Source organism: Homalodisca vitripennis, chromosome 3 (genome assembly GCF_021130785.1).
Source record: "Homalodisca vitripennis isolate AUS2020 chromosome 3, UT_GWSS_2.1, whole genome shotgun sequence".
NCBI lineage: Eukaryota > Metazoa > Arthropoda > Insecta > Hemiptera > Cicadellidae > Homalodisca > Homalodisca vitripennis.
This window is the reverse complement of record NC_060209.1, coordinates 17306970-17334967: the sequence shown is the minus strand read 5'-3', so window position 1 is coordinate 17334967 and position 27998 is coordinate 17306970. Positions and strand designations below refer to the sequence as shown.

The following is a 27998-nucleotide window of genomic DNA, read 5'->3' as shown; positions in this document are numbered from 1 at the left end:
TGCGGTTAGTGATGTGCCGCTACTGGACATCCATAAGGTTGCCCAGATTAAAGTGGCACATCGGTTTTTGCTGTGCCCAGTGGTAGGTTCAACTGGTATGTATAAACCAGCCAGAAGTGATCCCAGCTGGGTCAGGAAGGATTTTACTGTATACACATTGTATCGGCTTTCGGCAAAACAGTTTTGTAAAATTTATTTGAATGAAGGAAATGCACATGAAATGTGAAAGTGGTTTGTTATCACTAGCACACATTAACACGAGGCAGTAGGTTTCTGGATTTTGAAATTTAAGTCTCCAAAAGAGATTTGTTCCCCTCATGTTTGGATAATCAGATCTCTAGTGTATTAAGCAAAAATAACATTTGTACTAGTAAGATATATGATCAAATAAAAAATGAACACCAACATTAAAAAACTAACCATATTTTCAACTAATAAGTACACAACTCAGATGAATATTATATGAAAAAATTGTATAACACAATATTTGATGCACAGTCTATTCAATCAAAATGAAGAGTTTGATTAACAATATAGAAATTAGACTAAGTGAACATTTGTATACCATAAGTTTAAAAATGTACAACTCAAGAAATAAATGATTTCCAACAAGAAAAAGATTAAAGAGCAAAATGTTTCACTTTTTAAACATTTATTTTTAAAGATTTTTCTGTTCATAAATAATTTTTCCTGTTAAAATCTGTTTTGTAATCTTTATAATTTTAGTACTTCTTAATAGTACGTAAACGTTCTAATCTATTCCAAAATATATATAAAAAAATGTTTAATTATTGTAAAGAATAAAAATAAATTAATTACAAAACATCTTTGCACATTGATACAGTATATTAATACAATACAAGTAAAATTTTCACCGTTTGTAATCATTTTACATAAATTAAAATTGTAGTATCCAAATAATATAGCAGAAAACAATATTACACTGATAAAAAAATTAAACATACCGTACATAAAATAAAAAAATGAACACAATCATAATATAATGAAAATGGCAGGAATTAAATGAACACGACATGGAAATAATAATTAAATGCCACTTTGGACAGAAAATACATCAATTGTTAAAAACATTTACAAAATAATGGATTATCTATGATAAAATGGTGAAATGAATGATAAATTGAAAGGAGTGTGTTAGCTACACAAGAAACAACACTGGAAATGGAAAGCCTAATACACAGGCAATTTGTTCAATGAAGATTAGTACAGTGAAACCCACATATTACGTTTTCCCACTTTGACAGCCTGCATCACCGCTATAAGCGGGAATCTTTATATGCGACAGAGAGTTTTTCCAGATTAGTTTCCCATCCTGCTCCCCTGATGTAACCCCGGCGGTGGTCATGGCACCCTCGGGGGTGGGCGGCATGCTGCCATGTAACCTTCTACGTAAAACATATATAACACATAACATGCAGAGCTAAAACCAGTGATTTGCGGGAAAACATTACAGTCTTTTTTTGCACTAACATTGCCTGATTTTATCCAGTGAAACAACAAATGGACATTATAGGCAGGAAAATATTGTATGCGGAAAACTTAAGCTGGTTCCATTGTGTAGAGAATATTATCAGAAAGAATTAAGAAAAAATATAAAATTAAGGATAAATCTTACGTAAAATTGAATTGAAAAAAAATCCTTGTCATTCAGAAAATGGTAACCATTTATACTTGAAATTAAAATTGATTGAAAATTGAAGTGACGTAATAAAAACTTTGTACCCAAAACCGCTTGTAATGGAATATAACATATACAGTGAGTGGTACATATTTGATGACAACATGAAAACAGCAACAATTATTATTACAACTATAAAATAATAATTGTTTACATTCATCTTGACGGATATTATTCAATTATATAGACCTAATAAAAATATAAAATACACATGCATAAACGTTATAAAATAATATAAAAGTAACTAAGTTGTTATTTAAATTATTGATAGTGAGTAATAAATATTTGTCTTAGGAAATTACAACAATAAACATTGAACACTTAGAGCACCCTACACCAAAATAGTTTTATGGTCACCTGTGCCCGACACTGATTAATATTTATTATTGTATGATAAATTACTGATACATCTCAACATATATTGCAAACAAATATACGTACATTGGATTACGTTCAGAAAACATACAGTAAATCACACAAAGAGTATGTGACTGTACCCACATCATGGTGGGAAGATCTGGTGATCATCTGGGATATTGCAACCCAACATCGAATATCATCAGAATATTATTGTGCAGGTTAGACTGACTGATAATTCACTCTTTTAAAATAATAGAACCTTTTGTTTCTTTTAAAACAAAATAATGCAACATAAAAATTACCTTTCTGAACAGATAAGTATTAAATATTAGATTATAAAACCTAAACAATTCTGGTACAAATTATAATGAAGTATGACTGTCCTATGTTCAATATTAAAACATTTCTGCAACCAAATTAAACTACAATCACAAATCTACAGTGATTTTCAGATCTTTCTTTATAGTAAAATCAGCACTTTTCCATCAAACTCAATAAATGGCAAAAAAATTCTAAACTATATCAAGTAAATACGACTTAAATATTATTTACCTAGTTAATAACTTAAAAAATTGTACTTCTGTATAGACAGGGTGAAATATTTAACTGTTAAATATTATTTTACCTTAAAAATAAATGACAAAATTATTCCAAAAATTAAGTCAACATAAAAATTAGAATAGTCCTACAGTAATAAAATATCACAAGCATTTCAATAACATTGAAGATGAATTGAGTAGAGTAGAGATCATCTGACATGATACGTGACAATGACACATCTTCTTAGAGTAGCTTGACAAGAAACAGGCTGAGGAATGAGCCACAGGCCAGGCCCACTCCCAGGAATGCAGCCATCATCGACGATGCAGTCTCCTGCTCATATGCCTCCACAAGTCTGTAAAAATGGAGATACAATAAGACATATTATATGATGTGCTATCCTTCAACTGTCTGATCACAAATAAGAGATCAAGGCAGATAAATTAACGCTTTTAACTCCGACGTCTGTATTATACGGACGTTGTAAAAATGGTGTCAACTCCCGGCATTTGTATAGTTGCGGACATGCACTTTTTATTATTTTACTGACCACCTGTTTTACCAAATGCTTTAAAATTCTGTGCACAAAGATGTATTGCATCGAAATACATTAGTTTGTAAGGCTTTGACTTGGAATTTGTCAGTCTATGACTCAGAAATTGCAGTTCAGCTCGACTGACTGCTCACGCTTGTTGCAGACAGCTGTATTTCACATGTTGTGAATATTCTGTTTTCTTCACGGTTTTAGGTTAAAACGGTGTAACGTAGGAAGAACATCTGCCAGGAAGAAAGGAAAGGAATTGTTGTGTGTAGCATTCAAAGCACACAGTGTGGGGATAAAAGAAAAAAAGCAAGGTATTTTTGTGTACGTTACCAAAAAGGAATTCACCCCAGTTGTTTCGGTGACCACAAGTGCTAAAACATTTTGTAGTGGTGTAAATATTGTTCAAACTTTTTAAAAAATTTAGGTTACAAATAGTTTTAATTATATTGCCAGAAGTAATTTGGTTCTATGTTTATTTTAAGTACTGTGAATTTCAAAGCTTGTATTACATTGACTTGGCCAGAAATTACAAAAAGGAAAAATGACATGTCTTTACAAAAATGGATTGTTACTCCACTTGTAAATAAAGTGGCCTATAATTTTTGTTTCCTTATATTAAGGATTAAATTTAACATAAAATAAATGGGTATTTTTGTGTCAAATATTTTTTGGCTATACGGTTTTCATCCTCAAACTTGAAATTAAATTTTTTTAGAATATTTTATTTATGTATATGTATTTAAAAAATGTAATTTTCAAGATATTACTCGTATTTTTATATTTCTGTAAACTATATTTATTAAGAAGTAAAACATAAAAATAGAACTAGCTTGATATCTTAAAATATAGCTGAGATGAGTTTTTAAAAAACCTTACATTTTGTCTAAAATGGCTTGGAATCTCTGGCACCTTACTTGATATAATAGCCAGGGTTAAAAGGATTAATCATACTGTAAATGACCCGAACACAGTATTAATGCGTAATGTGTACACTCTTGCTTCCCAATTTGCTTTTGAAATGGTAGAAGTTATAGATAGCAATTAGAAACATCTTTGTAGTTTGGCATATTCATCTCTTTTTGAGTTTTTAATGAGTATTAACTTCCAAACAATATTTTAAAAGAATGTCTTCTTGTCTAACAATTTTTGGCAGGACTGCATAAAGTTTCTTGAAACTTAAATTTTCACAGTCATTAAAAATGGTTCAGGCATCTTGAAATGAATTTTGTAAAAAAAAATTGTATTCCTTATTTTAAAAATAGGCAATTTCAGTACTGTGCAATCGATCAACTACAGTTACATTCACTGGGATGATGGATTCCATGCCTCTTTAACCATGATTTTACAATTACCATAAGAATATGAGCACTGATACTTACTTTGGTGCACTGATCATGGTGGTGTTGACCATGTAGCCGTTTGTGAATCCAAAGACAACCACGATCAAGATGAACCAGTAGTCTGCGTGTATGAGGACAGGGAGGTGATGCCTGGGCTGTGCGTTACACAGCAAGAGCAGAGGGAAGAAAATGATCCGCAAGAAACTGAGCAAGCTCACCAACCACCCTTGTTTTGGCTGAAAAACCACCCACAAATACATTGAACTCTACGTATAACATTGTCTTGGATGAAACAGAAGATGTGGATAAGCCATTTCTATTTTGTGGTTAGTTTCTTCTTCATTTTTATAAACAATATAACACATAAAAAAGGGTGTCTAACTTTGCCTTTAAACCCTAGTAGTGGCAGTGATTCAATTGTAATGGCAGGCCGGTTTTGTGTATTTTCCTTTTTATTAAAAAAAAAATACATATATAACAGCAAATATGATGTATTATACATTGTTTTTCTTTTTTTGCTGATAAGAGTGGAGAATAACATTCTGTTCAGATAACTTGAATTTATAATGGGTGTATTTTTGTAATATATTATAATTTACCTTAATTTTTGGATTTTTTTACATTAATTGCATGGGATCATGGTTTGAAAATATTTTAAATCCCAGAACTTATAACTTCAAGATAGTCAAAAGTTGTAAAACATTATATGCGTATATTTATGTTTTTTTTTTAATATAGGTTTTTTGGAATATATACAAAGAAACTGAAAATATATGTGTGAAAATTTGAAAACCTGTCTAAAACCCAACTATACAAAACAGCAACTATCAATTTGAAATGTAGTAACCAAAAGCGTAATTGTTTTGAACCATAGTAAAAAGAAACTTATTAGAAAGGAAGAATAAAGTAAAAAAAATTATATTTACCCTGAGAAAATAAGTCAATTGTTAGATTGTTTATTGTTTGTAATGGTTCTATTTATGACTTGGGCTAAAACAAAACTAGATATGCATCTAAATTTAGTAAACAAGTATATTATTGTTAGTATTATTTATTAAAACTAGTAACAAAAAACATTACAGCATCATAATAAGCGCCAAGAGCCAATATATAGGCTCACCTGTTAAGTCACAAGACGCCAAGAGCCTTTATTTAGGCTCTCAACACTTTCATGCAGTACACAACCATTTATTGACTAATATCAATAAAATTAGTACTGATTTATGCATTTTATGTAAAACGTACAATAGCAAGTAGCACTGCATTCATAGATATTCATATAATATTCAAACAAAATACACATGAGACACATGCGTTTTTAAGGTAAAGGTCAGTTTTGTATTTTGTTTACTAATAAATATAAAAATTTGTAAATTGTGAGTATTAGTTTACCAATTTTTCACAGGTCTTTCTCATTTAAATATATTACACTATAATACAGAGGTTTGTTGAGTAAATATTTTTGTTAGGCATTTATTGAGCTCTTAATTTACACAAAAAAAGTATCAAACTTTTAACCCATTACGGATCGTATTGTTTTGGCGCGCGGGCACCAGCGGGCGCGAATTAATTCACGGGCAGCGGCCGCACGAACAGCAATGGTGCGCCACATCGTTTCGCTCGCTATTGTATACTAGATAATTCAGCTGCGAAGGTATTCGTTCAGATGGAACATGGGCCTGCTGGTGTATCCGTGATGTAGGAACGATAACACGCGAGCAAGGTTACGGCGTGGCAGGGATGATGTCTGAATCATAGTCTAAATAAAGCGGCTCGGGCGAATCGATTGCAACATCCGGGCCATTGTCTAGACTAAACCCACCAACATGAACATTTGCGTCGTTTAGTTGTGTCACTATCCTCAAAAGTATTATAATAACAAATGAGGAAAACACCCGATCAGAAGCGCTAAAAAGCAGAGAGTAAACTCATATGAATGATTTTTCAACTTCAACATACAACTGCGATCTGTAGGATATTTATAAAACTTTTGAAAACTCTAAACGTAGACCGTTGTTAAACACTCTTAGTAGACAAGTGAAGACGGTCGCCCGATCTATCAGACATTAACAGAACTATTTGGAGGGAAATTTAAAAGCAGACCGCTTTTGCGACCTGAGCTCGTCACCGTGCCGTTAGGCCCGGCCGCTGCGTGACGAGCCCAGCTCGTCAGTGATCCGCAATGGATTAAAGGTATACAATTTTAACAGATCAACATTTCATAAATTCCATTATACGTCATTGTTCTCCTATTAGTAACAAAAAAATGAGATAAAAATCATTAGTTTATCAGAAAATTTAGCGAAATGAGAACAATTTATATGTATGTATGCCATAATTCGTAAAATTGCTCTGGCGTGACGGTGAAACACCCAGCAGCTATGCCGCAGCGCCCGATGGGACAGCCCACACCAGTAACTAACTCTGGCGTTATGTGACGCGACCTGCCCAATATGCTTGGTGCTAAAAGGGTTAAATTATTAGCACATTTAAACAAGTAGACGAAATAAAAAATAAAAAGCAATAGGCCTACTTCATTCCAGCTACCCGATTATTTATTTGTTGTAATCACTCACCCATTCCAAGAGCCCAGAAAAGATTCTGCCCAAATAGTCCATGACGCTCAGCAACAGGTACGCCACTACAGGCACAAAATAGATCTCTGGGAACATACAACATGGACCCATGTAACTAATTGAGAAATAGTGCAGTATAATATTATTAATATAGACGCTTATTGTGATTGTTCAAATTCTGTTATAACGTCAATATTACTTTACCAAGTTTTGATTATATTTCTATGTGTCATCATGGAAACAATTATTAAAAACCTATAAACTATTTCCAAGCTATACTTTATTTATGTATTAACTAAATATTACAAGTATAAAAATCTCCCAGCAGAGATTAACTGAATGTAGGTCGATGTGAACAGTTGTTGATATCATGTATAACAAGTTTGACTATAACATAATTACTTTTTCTCCTAAAGTATGATAGTAAGAATAGTTGAAATTTTTCTTTTATCCATTAATATCATAATACTTTTATTTCGTTAGTTAATAGAGAAGAAAAAAAAATAATTAGTGAGTAAATATGCACATCTTAAATTGATATTATACTTGAGTTACAAATAATTTTCATCAAAAATATATAACAGTATATGTGATGTAGATAAAAATTTAAATACGTACTTAGATAATTAATAATACAATTCACTATCAAAGGCTAAGTTAGTTTATTGAGGAAAAATGCAGTACTTTGCGATTTTAAAAATGTATTGTTATTTACAAATTTAATAATATATTTAGTAATGGCCATTTGATATGAGAAAACCAATTTAAATTTAGATACTGAAATTATTGATTAAACCAATGGTATCAAACAACTTGAAATTTATTTATCAAAACATATGTTGCCACTTTAATCTAAATGCTTTAAGAAATGCTTTGTAATAAATAATATTTAAAAACTATCAATTATATTAAGTGTAACTAAGAACAACAGTTCCATTCGTTTGGCTTGTATTGTGTTATGTTAATTTAATTCACACCCATGGAAATGTCAACTGTTACCACATATATTATTTTATCAAATACAAGGGTTATCTAGGAAAAAATTCTCCATTTAAAAATAAAAAGTATTCAGTAATGACACAACAATTTTATTATACACATCTGAAAATCTCTGAATCTTGTGGCCCAAACTGGCCATATATTTATACAACAATCTGTCATAACTGTACAGCTACCATAACTATTTATAATTGAGTCTTCAGCTCTCACAAAGATTAACAAGCCACACGAATGTCAGGCCAAGTTTTATTGCAATTAAGTCAAGCTCTATTTTTGTTAATTTAAAGTTGGGTCACATTTTGTTTCCATCATGTTTTACAACTTTTTATTTTGGTTACTGGCTGGAATTCTAGATTACTGTTAAGTTCGACCACAAATTAGCTAGTACCATGTCCGAAAATATTTATTTAGTAATACATTCCACTCAAAAATAATGCCTGCACAAAGAATTATTTTAAGTTAACACTGTGTTAACCCATTGGCTTATACATATTTTTACTATCAGCTCAACTGGAGTTATCCTATTAAAAATGCTAAAAACGTAAGAGTTTTGTTATATGTTTATAAAAAATTTATTTTTCAAGTTATTTGGTTATATTTTATATCTTTTTGGATTAACATGAAATGGGCTTTAATAATAAATAGATAGTAATATATTTGGTTCATAATTTAAAAATAATAATGCTGTACAAACTAAATAGTTTTAGAATTTTTTAAATTAAAAAATTTATTTTTTTTTTTACTCAAATAATATAAAATTAAAATACCCCATTGTTGCTTTTATTTTATTTGAAATGTATTTCTCTACCTAGCAATACTAGAATATGTGTTATATATATATATATATATAGTTTGTCAGAATAAATGTTTTTTCTAAATACTGAAAATTCCAAGAATATTGATTTTTTTCTCTTGTGGTACACTAATATGCTTATAGTAACTTATCATTCATTTAAATTTCAATTAATTGTAGTATTGCAATTTTTCTTATGTGTTACAACAATATTAGTCTAATTTATACTAACATTTGGTTGAAAAAGTAGTAAAAAAAATTATTTAGATGGCGCTGTACTTGTCACGGAACGGTTCCGTGATATAAATTTTGAGCCCAGACTAGCTGTCACGGAACCGTTCCGTGATACAAGGCCAATGGGTTAAGTTACATTTCTCTATAGTTTTAAGATCTATATTTACTATGCTAAAAATTCAAATTGCCAATACCTAATGTCAATAGTGTCATTACATTCCTAGACAAATTTAGAGTTTTGTTATTTATAACATTAGTCACATTCTGATGTGAACCTACGTTTATTTTAAACAGATTTATTATAATTTATAGTGTCTTGTACATGCAAGAAAAATGTTTGCCTAGACATCCAAAAAACATTGGAAATATAAAAGTTAATTTCAATGAAAAACCTTCAGTACAACATACAAAATTTGTTAAAAAAAAAAATACTTTTTGAAAACCAACCACAATAATAATACATTTCTAAAATTCCATAAATATTATGAAAATCTTTGTATTTATGACAAACATAGTTCATTATGTTATGTGGGCTATTCATAATTTATCCTCGTTTTGGGGAAAAAAAACACTGCCTATTCAATTGACATTTGGTTGACAATGCCCTACACCTGGATAGTTGATATTCAGTAAAAACAAAACAATAAAGTAACTTACGATTCCAATCAGAGTTGCAGTCCTCAAACTCGGGGGTGACTAGAGCAGTGATGGCCGGGTAGAGCGAGAGAGTCACCACGAAACAGAACCACACCGACATGCCTTGCACCCAGATCTGGAACACGTAGCGTAAGCTAAACTTAAAAAAAACAAGTTAATGGGATTTTTCTTCCTATATTATTTGAAGCAAATATAAATCTGTAATAAAAAGTGATTTGCTTGATATTGCGATCAGCTCTGAAACGGCAAGCTATTGACCACATAATTTTCCTAACATTTGAAAGCACTGAATTCTGAGTCAGGGAAAAGTTGTGTGACTGTTTGAAAATTCGGAAAACACGTACACGTTTTTATAGTTTAACTAAGAATTAAGTGCACAGATTTCCAATGTTTATTAGCATTGTATAGCTTATCTTTTAAATGTTTATTACCACCTTGATCCGTTTAAGTGGTGGATTTAAAACAATTAATTCCGATTTTCCTTCTATAGGACAGCCAGCACTCCCATGAGTACCAGTGTTTTATGGAATTTTGTTAATTATGGTGGTTTGATACACTAACATAAATTGTTATTATAGTATTATATTATAGTATATTATACTATACTATATTATAGTATACAGAAATGTGTGATGAGAGAGTCCTTTGGCCTTTAGTTTATTGGTCTGTGGGCAATCATCTTGCCCTTTAAGTAGGCCTATCAAACTGGACATACTGGTAGAATATACAATCCATCTGGTTCTCGAACATTGTTTATTTATATATTTGTTTATTTTCACATTGTAACTAACAATAAATTAATTATATCCAGTAATTTGAATAATCTTTACTAGTGGTTATTATTCAATGTTATTACCATAAAGTAAATTTATAGTTTTAACTGTGGATTTTTAACTTCTTTTATTAAAATTGAATTTTGTGACATTTTTTACTTGATTTCTTTGAATAACAAATTATAAAAAAGTGAAAAAAATTATATTGGAACTACTCAGAATTCAACGTTTTAACACTTTCATAGAATAATACATTAATGGTACACAACAGACATTCTGCATTGTTTATCTCAAATGCTTCCAGTTTTAGACAGAACTTGCAAGCATTTCGAGCATGTTACATTTGGAAACAAACAATATTATGATGTTGAAGGAGAAACAGTGTCTTCTTATTAGAAAATCTACTGTAATAAAATAAAAACACAACTGTCCAATCATTTTTAACTTTAACCATGAGGTCCTTTCAACATAAAAAAATGCCAAATTGTAAGAATTTTTATAACTTTTCAAATTGTTTGAATTAGCACCTGACTATAGCATCTTTGAATTTTGAAAGGCCTCATGGATTAAAAATTATTGGATAATTTTGTGTGTGTGTGTGTGTGTGTTTTTATTTTACTACAATGGTACTAGGATGGTTCAAAAATATTTTGTCATGATGGAATTTGTTTTACATATACTCTATGTGTATATATAGTTTTGAACATCTTCTGGTTGAATATAAGAAAATATTGTAGTCAGTTACCTTTTTGAGTATAGCCCCATAGTTGAGTTGTCTAACAATTGGAGGTTCATTGACAGGACCATAGTCCACAGAGTCCATAAGATAATACTTGAAGAATACCTGGAAACAAAATTTAAATGTCAGTTTCAACAAACTAAAACAAAAATTACAACAATACAGTTTACACGAAACTCTACAAACATTCTTAAACTTACTTATTCCACTAGGCTACATGTTTACAGGGCCAATGTATATGTTTGAGTTTTTATTTTTGAAAAATTTTATTTTACAGCACTTTTTATATGTAACCTAATAACTTAAAGAATCATCTCTGATTGGTTCAGCTTCTTAAAAGTTTAAAACCAAGTTTCTTTTCCTAATATAAGGGGCACAATCATAATTCCACAGTAAAAGTGTACAGTGTCTTGCAGAATCTCCTTGTAGAATCTCCCACCAGATGGTGTAAGCATCAAGTTTGGCTCAACACTATTAACTACTGACATGTCCATTTCAAAAATTAAATGATCTAAAACTGGACACACTGAATCTAGGTCAATGAGAAAAACAAACAACAATAATAGATATTACACTCCACTCATAGTAATATAGAAGCAGAGGATTTGCTCAGTTGTCACTGTCAATTTTTACAACTGTTTTTACTGAGTCTAAGAAGATGGCACAGGTACTATTAGTCAGATGTATATCTACCGTGGTGTCAGAGTGTATAAATCTTCAACATTTCATCTCTTCAATATTTCATCTTTGATGTGCTGTATGAATCAAGATTTAACAAATAACACACTTTTAAAATGATTGCTCATAAATGTTTTGATAACTAATTAAATAACTAAGAGTGATCTGATAAAGGAAAAGTTTTATTTATTTTTATTTCACCTACTTAGTTGTTTTCTACCACTGCACATAAATTTGCTGATAACTATTTGACTTTTAAATAAATACGAGTGATCTAAAATAGGAAAAATTGCATTTAGGTTTTTATATTGGATTTTCACCTATTTGGATGTTTTCTACCAATCACCAGCTGACTGAGGACTTACTGTCTTAGAGACGAGCAGGTAGCCAAACATAGCGATAAGGATGAACGTGTCAGCCATGACGAAGTAGACTAGAGCACTTCTGACGGGCGAAGCGCCCACCCAGAGCGACACGATCTCAGCCAGTGCTGCCAACACGCCACCCAGTGCCTGTCCACTCACAGTGGCAGTGATGTAGCGTGCGGGGAACCGTCCCACGATGCCGAACAGTGCACTTTGTAGGATGGCACTGGCAACTGTAACATTCATCAGATATTAATTAACTGCGGTTGTTCAGTGTTCCTATAACAAGTATGAATTAAAAACGCATTAATCCTTCTCACTCTGCAGACGCGTATATTAGAATGGTAGACTTTGACCAAAACAACAAATACAGTTATAACCGATATTATAGATTATGTCTCATGGAGAGATTTTAGTTAAAAAAAAGGCTTTCGAAATGACCAGTGCATGCTTCGCTTTGTGCTTATCGTGGTTGCCAAGGAAGTATTTATAAATGACCTTCACTCTGCGGCAGGGGGAGGGGAGTGCCCTTTGTCTACTTCCGACCACCTGCTTGTCAGTTCTGTGTCTCCTACAAAGCCATAACCAAACATATCCGTGGCGTGTATTACTGCTTTCATGGTTGTCACGAGAGCGCATCTACTACATATAAGTGCATCTCTCGTTATAGTTCTTCATTGTGTGGTAGTGTTGTGATTAGTTTGAAATATTTATCTTGTTTTATTGTAAAATGTAATTAAACTTTTAAACATTTTACAATGAAATTAAAATTTATTTGAAATAAATGGTTCTTTTTTACTTTTATCAATAAATACACTAATTTTAAGTAAAATACCCTGTTTATACTTTTTTAGCTTTTATATTTTATAGTTTACAGTAGTTATAAGAAATATTAGCTTTGAACTTAAAGAAATACAATTTTTTTGCTTGTCTTGGCGTTATAGAAAAGTTAATGGATTTATTAGTGGCGTGCGAAGGGTTAATATACTTCAGTATTTGCAATAAAACATTTATCCTTCCAAGCACGCAATCAGAAGCCTCATGCTTCTCATCAATAGAATCCAATGAAGTTTTGAATTTTCCATGAGTCATTTAATGTTAATAGCTACACTTCAAAAATAGTAAGAATTAGTCTCTAAAATCAGGTTAAGTCAAGGCATGTCATCACACAACCCCATTTGTACTATATATATTGTATATAATATGTAATATATTCATAATTATATTTATTTAATTATAACACTCACAAACAATACATTAATCCACGTTGGTTTGGAACATTCACTGGCTGAAAAAATCTCACACATCGCACAGCAAAAACACAAACTCACACATGGACATAAAGTTTTAAAACTGTTTCTTGCACTAACATAAAATTATAAACTTGAAAAAAAAACACCATATTTTGAAGTACCAAATATTATGAACTAGTGACAGATATCATTAGAGACTGACACAGCTGGTCCTTCTTTTACTGGTGATGGGGGTGTGAAAAGTTTTTTTTTTTGTAAAAGCTAAAATATTTTAATTTTCATTAATCAACCATTTTTTTTAATTTCCAAGCCATAAGATCAAACATTAATTAGAATGTTGGTATTATTTAACAGGTGCCAGTATGTTATTAATTAATTATTGTTTTAAACTACTTGTGCAACAGCGTACTTTCCTCTCATTAATTTTAATATTACAACTAATCTGTAACACATGCTTATCTCTGTAAAATCAATAATTTTTCGTATTTTATATGTTTTTAATGAGTGAAAACCCATCTATTGGAACTATACATCTAAATGTTTTCCAAAAAAACAAACCAAAAGAGATTTTCATTGTCTAACTTATGCAGGGTTATGGTTTCATGATTAATACTGAATTCAATTGAATTTATTCCAACAGCAACATGTTCAGTTATTATCAAGATACAATCTTTAAAAAGGTTGACCACTTTTACAAGTAGTGTGGCCAGTGAGAGTACTTAAATCACAAGTATCTTATCTGTGTTCAGATAAAGGTTCCATTGTTTCAGCTGGGCTGCTCTTTCTGTGGCTTGTCCACATCAGGCACATCTGATAAGGCTTACCACTACTATTGCTCTAAAACACTACTAACTTAAACTTAAAACTGAACTAAACTCTTCTTGAAGTACAACTTACTACCTTTCATTCTAAAAATACTTTTATTTATTTACACACTACTAAATTTCCTTTATATGTAACAAAAAATATGTTTCTCTGTTGAAAATAAACTAAAAATAAAACATGGTTAGCATTTTAAATGTAATTAAAATAAACTTTATACACAAAAATAATTAGTACAAGATTAAAAATAATAATACTAAAATAAATTACACAACACTACAACAAACTTAAAATATAACACTTGTTTATTTACATGGTTTTAGTTAGTTTTACTTATTTATTCTTTATTTTTACAAGTAATTTGAGTTGAAAAAGAACAAACAATCCTCTATTGACAGTAAAAACTCTCTTAATTTCCTATAACAAAACTCAACGCAACGGCAATTTTCAAATCATATGGCAATTTATTGAGAAGTTTCAGACTATTATACATAAAAGACTGCTTTAGGATTGATTTATTCACTTTTGGCAGTCGAAACATTCTCTGGACTATACTACTAGTACCGTAATTTAGGCCTGTTGTTCTTAAATTACCACTTTTAATGTAAAAATAGCCTAAGTACCTTAAATATGAATAGATGCTGCAAAGGTAGTATTTTAAGTTTGGCAAAAATTGGCAAAGAACTGTCACGTCTTATTGTTTGTGAGAAATAATTCTTATAAAATGGTTTTGTACAACTTTTAATTTCTCTTATCTAGCCACTTTTACATAATTTTGATGTAGACGGCACAATATATTCTGCTTCCTGAAAATAAGCATTGATAGGCAACAATGTGAGATTTCTCAAAAACTTATTCTTTTCTGCCTTTGGGAAATATCTAATAAGTGAACATCAGTATTTAAACAGCACCATCTCTTCAGCCAATACTGATACCTCTCTTCTTAACCACGATATAACACCGAAGTGACAATGACATGCAACATTATTTTATGTACATTTTTATACAAAGACCACCAAAATTATAAGCACATCAGTTTGTTAACACTTGAGTTGGTTAGTTAACTTGGGTACTTACTATTAAGAAGAACCACAATAACAATGGTCAGCAAGAAAAACGTGTCTTGCCCTGAAACAGAAAATATCATCTTAACATTGTTTTTTAAGACGAATAACAGTCTTAACAATCTTGTTTAGAGCCTTCTACATGGCCAATGTTAGTGGTTCGGAAACTATGCTTAACCTTGACCAGCTGTAAAACAATCCAATTGCTGTTGGATCAAGTCTTGTTACTAATCAGCATTTTACTATGAAATATTGCTCCAAATTCATATAAACACGCAATAGAAGGACAAAGAAACCAATTTCGTATTTTGTGAATGATTAATTCTAGAGTCGTATTATAAATAATTGTAACAAAAACTTTTTACTCAATTTCTATAGGACGGTAGGTGTACAAGCAACTGTCGTCTATGTCTTTTCTCTTAGCAAAATAGGCTATGTGTTTTGGTTATGACATTATTCCAGTGGCTGTAGTACTAAAATGGTTTATAATTAAGTTAATATAATTATGTAACAGTAATTTTATGACCAAATCATCCATCTTTTATCTAACCTATCTTTTTTAGGCATACCACTGATAAATTATCTGCTTGAGATATCAAAATAAAGATGAATCTCAAGGCATATAAATGAATAAACGATGAAAGAGTGATGGGTAAATGACATGCAACTTAGATACTAGTCAAGATATCTCTTTCTTAGATATATGTTTCTACCAAATATTGTTGATATAATAGTTCAGTAAACAACAGCAGTTAAGGAAATCCTACAGTAGTAAATATATTATAAACTAGGGAGATCAACAATGGTAAATAACATACAACTTAGATACTAGCCAAGATCTACTGTTTCTACCAAATATTTAGTGCAGTCATTGAAGCATTATTGCTCCGAATTTTTTTTACTGTGAACCGAATTGCAAACAAGTTTGGAATTAGGTCAATCTTACCCTTAACTTCAAAAGTGAAAATGATTTGAACTCCGCAACCACCCTGGAGGGTGGTTGCCACCCCTTCTCGGGGGTGAATTTATTTTTTAAAAAATAACCTCGGATATCGATATAAGGCCTAATTTTAAGCAAAAAATTCATCTATAATGTTTTTCGAAAAATCCAATATTTTTCAAGTTATTGGCAATTGAAAATGCGCAATTTTTTCACGTTTTTCATCGGTTTTTTCCAAATATCTCCAAAAATATACGTTTTATCGAAAATTTTTATAAAGAACATAATTGTAGCAGGTAAAACAATGAAACCATTTGGTTTTTTATAAAGTACTGTAAGTGCAATATTAAGCTAGATATTAAAAATCAAAGCCGTTTTTTATTTTGTTTGAAATTTAATCGATGTGGTGAATGCCATCTAGCGGCGAGCAGATGCATTTTAGGCATTCTAATAAAAAAGATTTTTATAGTGCTTGAAATAAGCTTTAAAATGAGCACTATTATAAGTCTTTTGCACGTAAAATAAGTGAGCTGTATTGCAAATAAGAAGAGCATCTAATGTTTTTTCTTTTAAATCAATGGGTTTCATAAGTGCCATTTCCACCAAAATTAAAATTAATAGTATTCCGCCAAGAATCAACTTTATTAAGAAGAGTTTGATAGATTGTATCAGTTTGGCTGCTTCAGGACACATATTTTTCAAAAAAAGTCACGATTAAAAAAAAATTCAAATTAAAAAAAAAACCACACTTTTTTCATAGTATCTCAGAAATGACGACATATACGTATAAAAGTGTAGGGATAAAAAATTTAGGTATATTTCTGACAAACAATTTGGATTTTTTGATTTTTCTTTCAAACGAAAATTGACGGATATATGATTGTTTACAGAGCGCGTGGCAGCGCAATCGCAGCCTCTCTAAGCCCTTTTAACCCTTCACCGTTTGAGAAAAAGGTTTTTTACTATGTATTGCAAATAAAGGATGTTGTAGCTCTCTTAATTACCTTTACAATGGTTTTTGATAAATTGTGATAGCATGAAAATTGAAGGAGTTATGGTCAAAAAAAACTTATCATATTTTTTCTGCTTAGTAACTGAAAATTTCGGACTGTGAATATTTGGAGCAATGTGAAAAGTACGCAGTATAATAGAGATTCCAAAACTATTGTAATGTGTATATATATATACATAATATGGCTCATATATTTTTGAAACGTAGGCATGAATACATACCAACGTTCCTATATGTAATATATAACACATTTGAGTGAATTTTATATAATTTGTAACTATTTTATTCAATAAATGGACATTTTTTACTCTAAATTAAATTATTTTTAAATATGTAAATCATATATATTTACTGTTTTAATTTAGAGGTAGTTTTAAAGGTAGAAAAGCTTAAGAATATGATAATCATTTTCGAGAGTGTGTAATAATATTTAAATCCCTTTTCATTTTATCAAAACAATTTTTTAACAATTTTTTTTATCAAGAGGTAGATTTAAAGGGTTGAAGGGGGGTTAAAAATTTGATAATTATTATAGAGAATACAAAATATTACTTACTCTATTACTTACATCTTTTTATGTCATACCAAAGTATTTTTTGTGATTTTTTTCATGTTAGGGGTTGTTTGCAGGGGTTGTAAGATTTTCAAGGGTTGAAAATGATTTTAATATGAGGTAATTGTGTTAGAAAACACTTTACAATTTCACCACTTATAAAAAAAAAAAACGTTATAAAAAACGTTATAGTACTATTAAACAAGTTTTCTAGCGATAAAATGGCTCAATGTCGATTTTTCCATTAACCCATTGCGGATCGTGAAAACGGCGCGCGCGCGGGCCTTAGAGTACGAATTAATCCGTATTACAACGCAGCACCCGCAGTGTTTGCACGTCTACCTGCCTGCTTAGCGCGCTCGCTAATTATACATGTTTTGTTTGTTTATGTTGTTATTTATGTTATATAAAAATTATACAGATCATATTATACTAGAATAAAAATGTAAAAAAAATACAGGTACGTAACATTTTTACTAACGTTTTTTGCGTGTTGTAGCTGCTTGATGTAGGACGGATCAAATGTTTTACACAATAAAAAAATGTTCTAATAAAACTGTCACTTCAAGAAACAACTAATCTAATATTTACTAAATATTTACACTGTACTGAGACTGTCTTTTGTCTTAGTAGTGGATTTTGGTGTGATAGTCAATATTAGTATCCGCGTATTTATGAAAACGTGGACAAATACGCGTGATAGAAACCGTCTCCATCCTCAATAACATTATCGGTATCACTTTCATCACTTCCATTTTCTAATAATAGTCTATCTAATTCAGATGATCGTAAATTGTCACCTATTTTATTTACGTACACGCACACGAGGCAAAGGAAAATCGAACGCCACGACTGTAAACTTTAGACAAAAAACAATTTGTCGCAAATAATAACGTTATTGACGATAACGAGGGGGAGTATTTGTGGACGGTTACCAGAGATAAGATAGGAAGCCAGTCCAGGAAAACGGACTATAAATATCTCCGAGGCTTATAACAGCGATAAGCGCTCAAAACAAATGAGTCATCCGTACCATGTCATCCGCGTGAGGGTCACGTCATTGTGCTTTTGGTCCACGCCTCGCTCCGCGTCACCCTCACGTCGTTGATCCCGCAATGGGTTAAGGGGTAGTTTAACACACCTTAAAAATATAGGCGGAGTTCAGATCATTTTCACTTTAGAAGTTAAGGGGTAAGATGAGCCTAATTCCAAAATTTCATGCAAATCGGTTCACAGTAAAAAAAATTCGGAGGTAAGACCGTATTTTTCGCTTCAATGACTGCACTAATTGTTGATTTAATGGTTCAGTAAACAAAAGTTCAATTAAGGAACTCCTACAGTTTGTAGTATATATTATAAAACATGGATGTGAATATATTGGTTATATTGGTGAATTGATTAAATCAAATTTTCAAACGCTAAATTCCAATTCAACAATATTCATGAGTGTCCGGTCAACTATGCAATATTCCATGTCATTGAACTGTTCAACTCGCACAGAAAACCTGCTTCTTATTGAGACTAAGAAACATTTTTCCTAATCTGAGACCATATTCAAAACCCAAACTTCAAGTATTTGAAAAATAGGACCTTTCAGAATCTGGATTAGAGACACTTCGTGTCATAAGACTTTCAAGTATATTATAGGACCTCCAAGTAAGTATCTAGTAAGTTCTTCAAAAGTATGTGAATTGTAGAACCTTAAAGTACCTGCATTATAGGACCCTATAGCAACTTTATTATAAGTCAGGTATTTAAATTAGAGAACCATAAATTATCTGTATACAACGGTTGTTTTTTGCAACCTCCAATCTCACGCCATGACGGCCAGACACATGGCAGGACTGCGGTGTGGGCAGTAGTCGATTGTGCATCTTCCCCGCTACAACACTTTGTCACTACCGAGTTCAAGAAGCTAGTTTGCGCAGAGCTGCAGTCACATAAACATGGCTACCTCTACTGATTCTCCCGCCAAATTTGAATTGAGGAGCTTTTTTTTGCAAGCAGAAGGGAATAGTGCAGCGGAAATTCATCGGAGAATGTTCTGTGTTTTACGAAGAAAACATTATGAGTAATATTGTACGTGATTGGTGTAGAAAGCCAAAGATGTTGACTGACACCCACAAAAATCACCAAATGGCTTCTTCAGCTTTGACATTTCTCGAATTGATCCTTGAATTTGACATTCGGCCATCTTTAAACTTTTCACATGATTCAGAATCAGAAATCTTTATTGTCATTGACATTTTACAAAATGCATGACAGTCGTCAATTTGCAACTTAAATATAAACTTAAGGAAATAGTGCAAACCATGCACAGCGGCCATGTTCATGGGCCTGCAGCTCATTGCAAACTGACTACTTGAATTCAACAGTGACAAATGTAGTGGGGAAGACGCATGATCAATTACTGCGTACACCGCAGATCTTTCACGTGTCTGGTTGTCATGGCGTGAGATCGAAGGCTGAATTAAAAACCAACCCTCGTGTATTACATAAAATTCAGGAACAAGTTTCAGTTGATGAACTAAATACAAGATCATCTCATTTTCCTTCAATTTTTTGTTTGCGTTCTCAAAATACTAAAAAAATGATTGGCATGGTAACCCATGTAGCATACTTTTTGCTATTAAAAAACCTCACAACACTCAACAACTGTAAGGCACCGTAGCGAATGAATTACACAATTCTGAAAGCAAAATCACACAAAATATTGTTTACAATCTCTAGATAAAGCAGGAGAGGATGATAACTTTGATTCATTCAAGAGCTTGTTTTAGAGCCAAAAAAGTATCGTGAAAAATGGATGTACGACTTACATTGGTCAGTGTTGATTTCCACAAAAACTGTGGTCACGATGAAGAAAACCAACAAAGAGGCGAATGACCCAACCATCCGTACATTCAATGGAATTCTGAAACAGTATGAAATTATATATACAACTATCTATATCTATGCAGGTTTTCAAACTTCAACTATTTATTATTTCTCATACAGTACTTTCTTATTGTAGTAGTAAGACAATCATTGAATTAGATGAAATATTAAATTGATCTCAATACTTTCCATTCTACTTTTTATTTTCTGATTTTCATTATCATTTTGTCTCAATGTGTATATAAAAATTAAGACAACAGTTCTGAAAAAAATGTCACAGTACTATTTTTCCAGTACCTAAATTAACTTTGTTAGCTTTATTTGTGTTATATTTTATATAATATATGACTTGTATTTAATAACTGATGTTGTTTTTTAAACTCCCATAATAAGCACAACATAAGTCCACCTCTGATAAAAAAAATTTAATGTAAGTAACAAGGTTTCCAACATAATAATTAATTTAATATAATTTAGTTTTTGTACATAACATTTTTATTGTGAAAGACACAGTTTATATCACACGAAAAACTACAATTTCCTTATTTTAACCTTTATTTCTATAACTGTACAAATTATACAAAACTCCTTCCATTTTCTAATGTAATCACTGGCCTTTCGTCAGTAATTCAAGGCTTTCCAGATTACACAACCACTTTTATATAACAACATTTTTCTATAATTAATTCATGACTCATAATCACATGAGCTATGATTTGCCTATAAAGTGCACTTAGCTATAATCGGTTCACTAACTTGTGACTGCACATCGGGTAAATGATGAGAAATATTGTGCTCGGCACTGTAGAAGCTATGCTGATATAGGAGTTGAAGGATGCTTGGAGGTCGGTTTTTTCTTCTGTTCCTATGATTGATGTAAGATTTCCTGGTAATTTGCGGAATTTGTACATCCAGTACTAAAACAAAAACAATGAATTATTTACTCTCTTTGCTTTCTCTCTATGAATACACAAATACCATCAATCTTGAAATGCAATATTTACAGAAACCTATGAATTTCATATCTCGTGGATTCAAATAAAGTGTCTAATACATTTCTGATTCAGTAATTAATATTTGATTAGGCTATATTTATTATAATCACAGATCACCCAGCTTTTTACAAGTTTTATTTCTTTTCTATACCACAGTCATTCAGACATAGCCACCAGTGGAGCTTGATAAGATAGTGATCAAAAAGTGTTTGGATAGTTAATTTCAATCCAAGTTCTAAAAGAGTAATAAAATAAATTAGTGTATATCCACTGAAAAGTTCTGTAATTGATTTTATGTCTGATAAACAGATTTTATTATAATTCATTGTTAAAACCCATTATTAATTTAGAAAAATGCTGTAACATAACACCTCAATATAACAGTAAGATCAAAAATAAGATTCCCTATGTACAAAGCTTGTTTGTAGTATTGATGCTTTACCTTTATACTATAATCTGGTTCTGCTAATTACTGTTCTTGCATATAAAGAATTTTCATTGATAACTTTAAAATCTATTTTCAGTGAATGTAACTATCAAATAAATAATTATTGTATTTTGCTGGAGTTCTTAAGCACTGTTTGTTAAAAGTGCTTTTCCTTGACCTACCACAAAAAAACTCAATCCTATGAGTGAGATCTTTAATGCCAGAGTACCAGACCTCAAACTAGATGAGATTAGCAAACTAATGAATAAAAAATGCTTTCTTAATTAGAAATATATGTGAAATTTATTTGCTCATGCAATTTTATATTATCAACAGCAACTTTACTAGCAGTTTGATCAATATTTCTGTAACGAGTAGTAATGTTATAGAATTATGTGTTAAATACAATAAATATAACCAATACTCATAACTTACCTCTTCTGCTGTAATAAAGAAAAACCATGGCAATAAAACTGTAGTCCCAAGTAGATAAAATGTTATGTAGACTGCATTGAATCTGAAAACAGAAAAGTTTAAATCACCTTTAATATTAAAAAGCACAATTTATTTCTTACTGCTGTGTAGTGATTTCAAAATAAAAACGTTCTTTGTGTTTTGACATCACCATTAGCCATTTCGTATTTGGGTTTTCTTCAGTTTGGAAGATTCTATATAGAACAATGGAGTTACCTTCTACAAGTAGTGAAAAGGTACAACCTGTGAATTATATGTGCAGTGGTTGTTCCGTCAAGTATTAGATTGCGTTCCAATGAACAATTTGGAAATTGTGTCTTTTTAAGACCTAAATGGAGTTTTAAACGCGTTTTCCTTCTTTGTTCTAGCTGAGGATAAACTGTTGTTTTATTGTTTTAGGCGGGTCGGCCTCTTCATTAAATATTCTGTAAGTTTCTGTTATTTTTATTTCTTTATTATTTTCTTAAAATCTAAATATGATTGAAATATTATGACTTTAATTCTTGTGTTGGCTGGTTGGCCCATGGGTGGGTCACTTTTTTGACATATAATCACGTTGAACAAACTTTGGGTAGGGTGGAAACGAGCATTCACGGGATCTGAGCTCGAATTTAGGTACCATCTCGAGTATGTTTTGGTAATTCTAAGCAATATATGGGTCAACCTCGATTTTTCACATATTACAATATAATGTTACAATAGTCAATTAGAAAAGGAAATGACTAGAATTTCTTGCCGGAAAGCAGTTATAGGGAGCAGGCAACTCATATTACAATATAATGTTCCAATAGTCAATTAGAAAAGGAAATGACTAGAATTTCTTGCTGGACAGCAGTTATAAGGAGCAGGCAACCGCGAGAATTACCTATTAGTGATCAGGGGCACTGACGTGATCTGGGCTTCAAATTTGGAACTACTCGAGTTAATTTTTTTTCTAGAAGAGCAAGCAGCGCGAAGCGCTGCGCAGCGGGCAAGCATCGTGCGTGATCTTCGTATATACTGAATTGATTCAGGCCAAAGGAATGACACAGATTCCTTTACCAGATTTTTACGGAGATTTTGTATTGGGCGGATTATATTGGTTTACTTTGCTTTCCAGCATGTAATTATGTGTTTAAAATTGTTTTACATACATTACCAGCATTATATTGTAATATGTAATAACAATGTATCAGACATTTTTAATAAAAATAAGGATCACTCACGATGCCTGCCCGCTGCGCAGCACTTCGCGCTGCTTGCTCTTTTAGAAAAAAAAATTAACTCGAGTAGTTCCAAATTTGAAGCCCAGATCACGTCAGTGCCCCTGATCACTAATAGGTAACTCTAAGCAATATATGACCGTCTGGCGGTTGCCTGCTCCCTATAACTGCTTTCCGGCAAGAAATTCTAGTCATTTCCTTTTCTAATTGACTATTGTAACATTATATTGTAATATGAGAAAAATCGAGGTTGACCCATATATTGCTTAGAATTACCGATGTTTTTTTGCTAGGAGTGCGGGGTGAAAGGTTCTACTGAAGCCCACACTTATAGCCAGAGGCATTTCTAATATAATTTCAGTTATTATTTATTTAGTCTTTCCTCCCTTTTATGGTTAATATTTACTTTAGCCACTTCACACTATTTGTTAAAATTTCAACTCAAAATAAGAAAATAAAATATGTAAAAGAGAGTAGTGCAATAGATACAAAAGGGAGGAAAGTCTAAATAATAACTGAAATTATGTCGGAAATGCCCCTGGCCATCAGTGCGAGCTTCGGTGGTGTCTGGCACCACCCTACACTTCTGGCAAAAATAAAGAATAACATTCTCGAGATAGTACTTAAATTCAAGTTCAAATCACGTTAGAAAGCCTAAACCGAAATGCCCCTGGTTATCAGACAGGGATCAGCGCCACCCTGCACTCCTGGTAAAAAAAATGTCCCCATAGATAGCCTCAGGGTGCACATACTGGACACAGGTCTATCAGACCATAAAACATAACTCTGTGTGCTGGACAGTCTGTACTTCGGAGCAATCTAGACAGATATCCCAAATCAGAAGACAAATAAATGTTAACAATCTCGACGTGGATTGAAGTCTACTCAAAAATGTCAGCTGATGGGGCTTATACAATTTTTGAAATCCCCTGACAATGGAAATAAATGCTGCATGCCCATTAAAGAAAATTAGGCAGAGAAAAAAACAAAAGCCTTACAAACTACAATGACAGGAAGTTAACCAACTAAAGCAATACTCTCTACAGTTGCTTCAGAGGTATGAATTAGAGCTTAAGAGAGACAGGTTCATTAATAAAAAAAAGAAGCAATATGGCCTAATATTGAGAAAATTAAGACAAGAGAGTGCTGAAAAAGATATACAGCAATCCAGCAACAAATCAAAAGCAGATTGGGAGATAGTGAACAGCAAGAAGGCTATAAAAAGAGGGGAGAATAAGAATCCATCCATAATATCAATTACTGAAAGAAAACCTATATAGGAACCTGAAGACATTGCCGAAGAATTCAACAACTATTTTTCAAATATAGCAGGGGACACATTAAGAGCAGCTAGCAACCTAAACCCACAAACTAATAGTCACAAAACCCAGACTAACACAGACTGATAAAGCTTATCTTAACAAATACAATTGTGCAGGAAGTTGAAGAGATTATCTCCTCCTTTAAGAGTACAGCCTCCAGTGGTCTAGATGAAATCTCTGCTAAGCTAGTAAAACACTGTGCTGAAACTATCATTGCTCCTCTTGTGGATATTATCAATAAATACATCAGAATCAGCATCTTCCCATCCGCACTCAAAGTATCAATAGTATACCCAAACTGACGAAAGGTGTCTCCACCAAACTCAGTAACTATCATCCCATTTCCTTCATTCTCACCTGTTCCAAAATCTTTGAGAAAATTATACTTAAAAGGCTCATAGACCACTTAACTCAACTCTACCTTCTCACTGACTGCCAACATGGTTGTCTAAAAGGTAGATTTACAGCTACAGCTCTAAAAGACCTGGTGGAATTTATTATTGATCACATTGGCAAAGACAAATACACCACTGCTGTTCTCTTTGACAGCGTTTTATTGCCTTAGCGATGATATTATTCTTGACAAGTTAGAGGCACTAGAAGTCCCGCAAACCGCTAACTGGTCTGAAAGCTATCTCAAAGGACGGAGTCAACTGGTAGAGCTCAATTATATTGAAAATGGTGTTACTCAAACAGTAAAGTCAAAATTACATTCAACTGTAATAGGAGTACCACAAGGATTGGTGCTTGGGCCTGTACATCATACACAAGTCAGCTATAAGATCATTAAAGTACGAAACAGTTGCAAAGAAGAATGTAAAACCTCAAAATTAAAACAGTAATATCAATTCACGTACAGGCAGTCATACTCCATGTTGATAAATTAGGACTCCAAAAAGAAACAAGACTACATAGACACACATCAAGAATTCCCGTTGCAAAATACTACTAAGCTTTACAACCATCTCCCTGCTGACTTCCAACGTGATCTGATGTCGGAGAAGTTGGGATACTCTGGGACGTGATCTGAAGTCGGAAAAATACCGATCAGAAATGCCCCTGGCCATCAGTGCGGGCTTCGATGGTGCCCTGCACTTCTGGAGAAACAAGAAACACATCCCTCGAGATAATACTTTCAGATCAGGTGAATGCTTGTTAAGGTTATCTTAAACTTTTTATATTTATAATACATACAGCCTAATAACCTATGTATAGCCTAATAACAAATAGTAGAGGGACATCTTAGTACCCAATAATTGTGTCGTATAGGCCCTAGTCAAAATTAAATTTATTAGTTTATCAGTCTATGTTACATTGTAGAGAGTTAGTTCAAGTTTTGTAAACTAACATGCTACCACGGTAACAGGTCACAGGAATGTAATACCTCAACATGTTATTTTGTAAAGTATTGACAAATAATAGTATATCCCGTCTTTAGCAGCCAATACTCAAATACTACACACATGGTTTAACTTTGTTTCACTTACTTTGGAACAATAATGCTGAACTGAATTACGTTATTGACTTTTAAAATTGTAATATAGTGAAGCTATAGTTTTATATGTTCCAGAAATATATTCATTTTAGATTATATAAAACAATACAACTTTCTTTAGAATAAGTTTGGTCAGTTACAATTACTTACCAGGGTAAACAAACATGTCTGACAGCATTTAAATCGTTCTAATTGATGATTCGATATTATCAATCACTTGAGTGTTGAACGCTTATTATACTGCAGCCTCCTAATCGATATTTGATTCCATTCAAGTGTTGGACACTTATCATACTGCAGCCATTGTTTTCTTCAGGAGGATTATAGCAATAGGTTAACAACGCGGAACTTGTCTTTTGCCACATTAAGCACACAATTATTAAATTAGGTATTACCAGCCATTAAGCACACAATTGTTAAATTAGGTAGCCTATTAAAAATAAACTGCTAGGGCAGAATAAAATTTATGTGTAGCCTAATCAATGCTTGTTTTTATAAATAAAACAAAAGTAGGCGCTACGCTAATACATAAAAGAACATTGACATAGAACACCAGCAATTGATAATTAAGTTTGCAACTCCACCTTACATTGCTATTTTTAAAACTAAACCAAAATCCATTTCAATTTAGTATTGTTGCCAGCTTACCTGTCATTTGGTTCCCTTGATTTGAATAAAGGCTTTGTATCCTTTGTAACTACAACCACTTCACTGTCTAAATTTTCAAGAGACCTGTCAACTTGTAAATCATCTTCAAAATCACTGTCCGTTTCACTTTGTTGAAGTAAAGGCCTAGTATTTGTTGCAGTGTCCATTGTGCTTCCTGAATAAATGTCAACCAAGTTTATAATACAACCGTTGGGAGTATGACCTTGTAAAGAAAAATGTGTGACTAACAACAAGATTGACTGGTTTTTCTCTCTACACCTATCTTTACTTGTGTATTTGTTACGTAACTAAAAAGGCATCTCCATACTCTCTTAATAAAGAATACAATGCATATTAATGAATGAATAAGACTCTTGAATCATCAAATGCTTCCTCGAGTTACTCAAAGCTTCATTATTTTACTTTCACGGAACATAAATTCAGACATGACATGAACCACAAACTCATTCTTTGTGTTTACAGTACTTTGTTTGACAACAGGAGCTAGTCGATTCGTAAAATTGAACTACACTGCTGTCTGCTAACAAAAGAAGACGAGATTCAGAGACAAACAAGACATTCAGAGAATTAATCCATCTGTTCGTCAACAGCGTACT

At 32.1% G+C, this 27998-nt stretch overlaps 1 protein-coding gene across 1 annotated transcript; it reads right to left on the bottom strand.

The window, feature by feature from the left end:
* Window positions 1-27996, bottom strand: LOC124356646 (equilibrative nucleoside transporter 1). Its single transcript, XM_046807772.1, has 11 exons — window positions 27382-27996; window positions 22676-22757; window positions 21575-21735; window positions 20761-20855; window positions 15450-15500; window positions 12298-12530; window positions 11261-11359; window positions 9743-9857; window positions 7060-7145; window positions 4523-4719; window positions 1-2954 (listed from the first exon to the last, which is right to left on the bottom strand). Exons 1-11 carry the CDS (start codon window positions 27546-27548, stop codon window positions 2843-2845), a joined length of 1398 nt encoding a protein of 465 aa, XP_046663728.1. The 5' UTR covers window positions 27549-27996; the 3' UTR covers window positions 1-2842.
* Window positions 27997-27998: the final 2 nt, after the last annotated feature.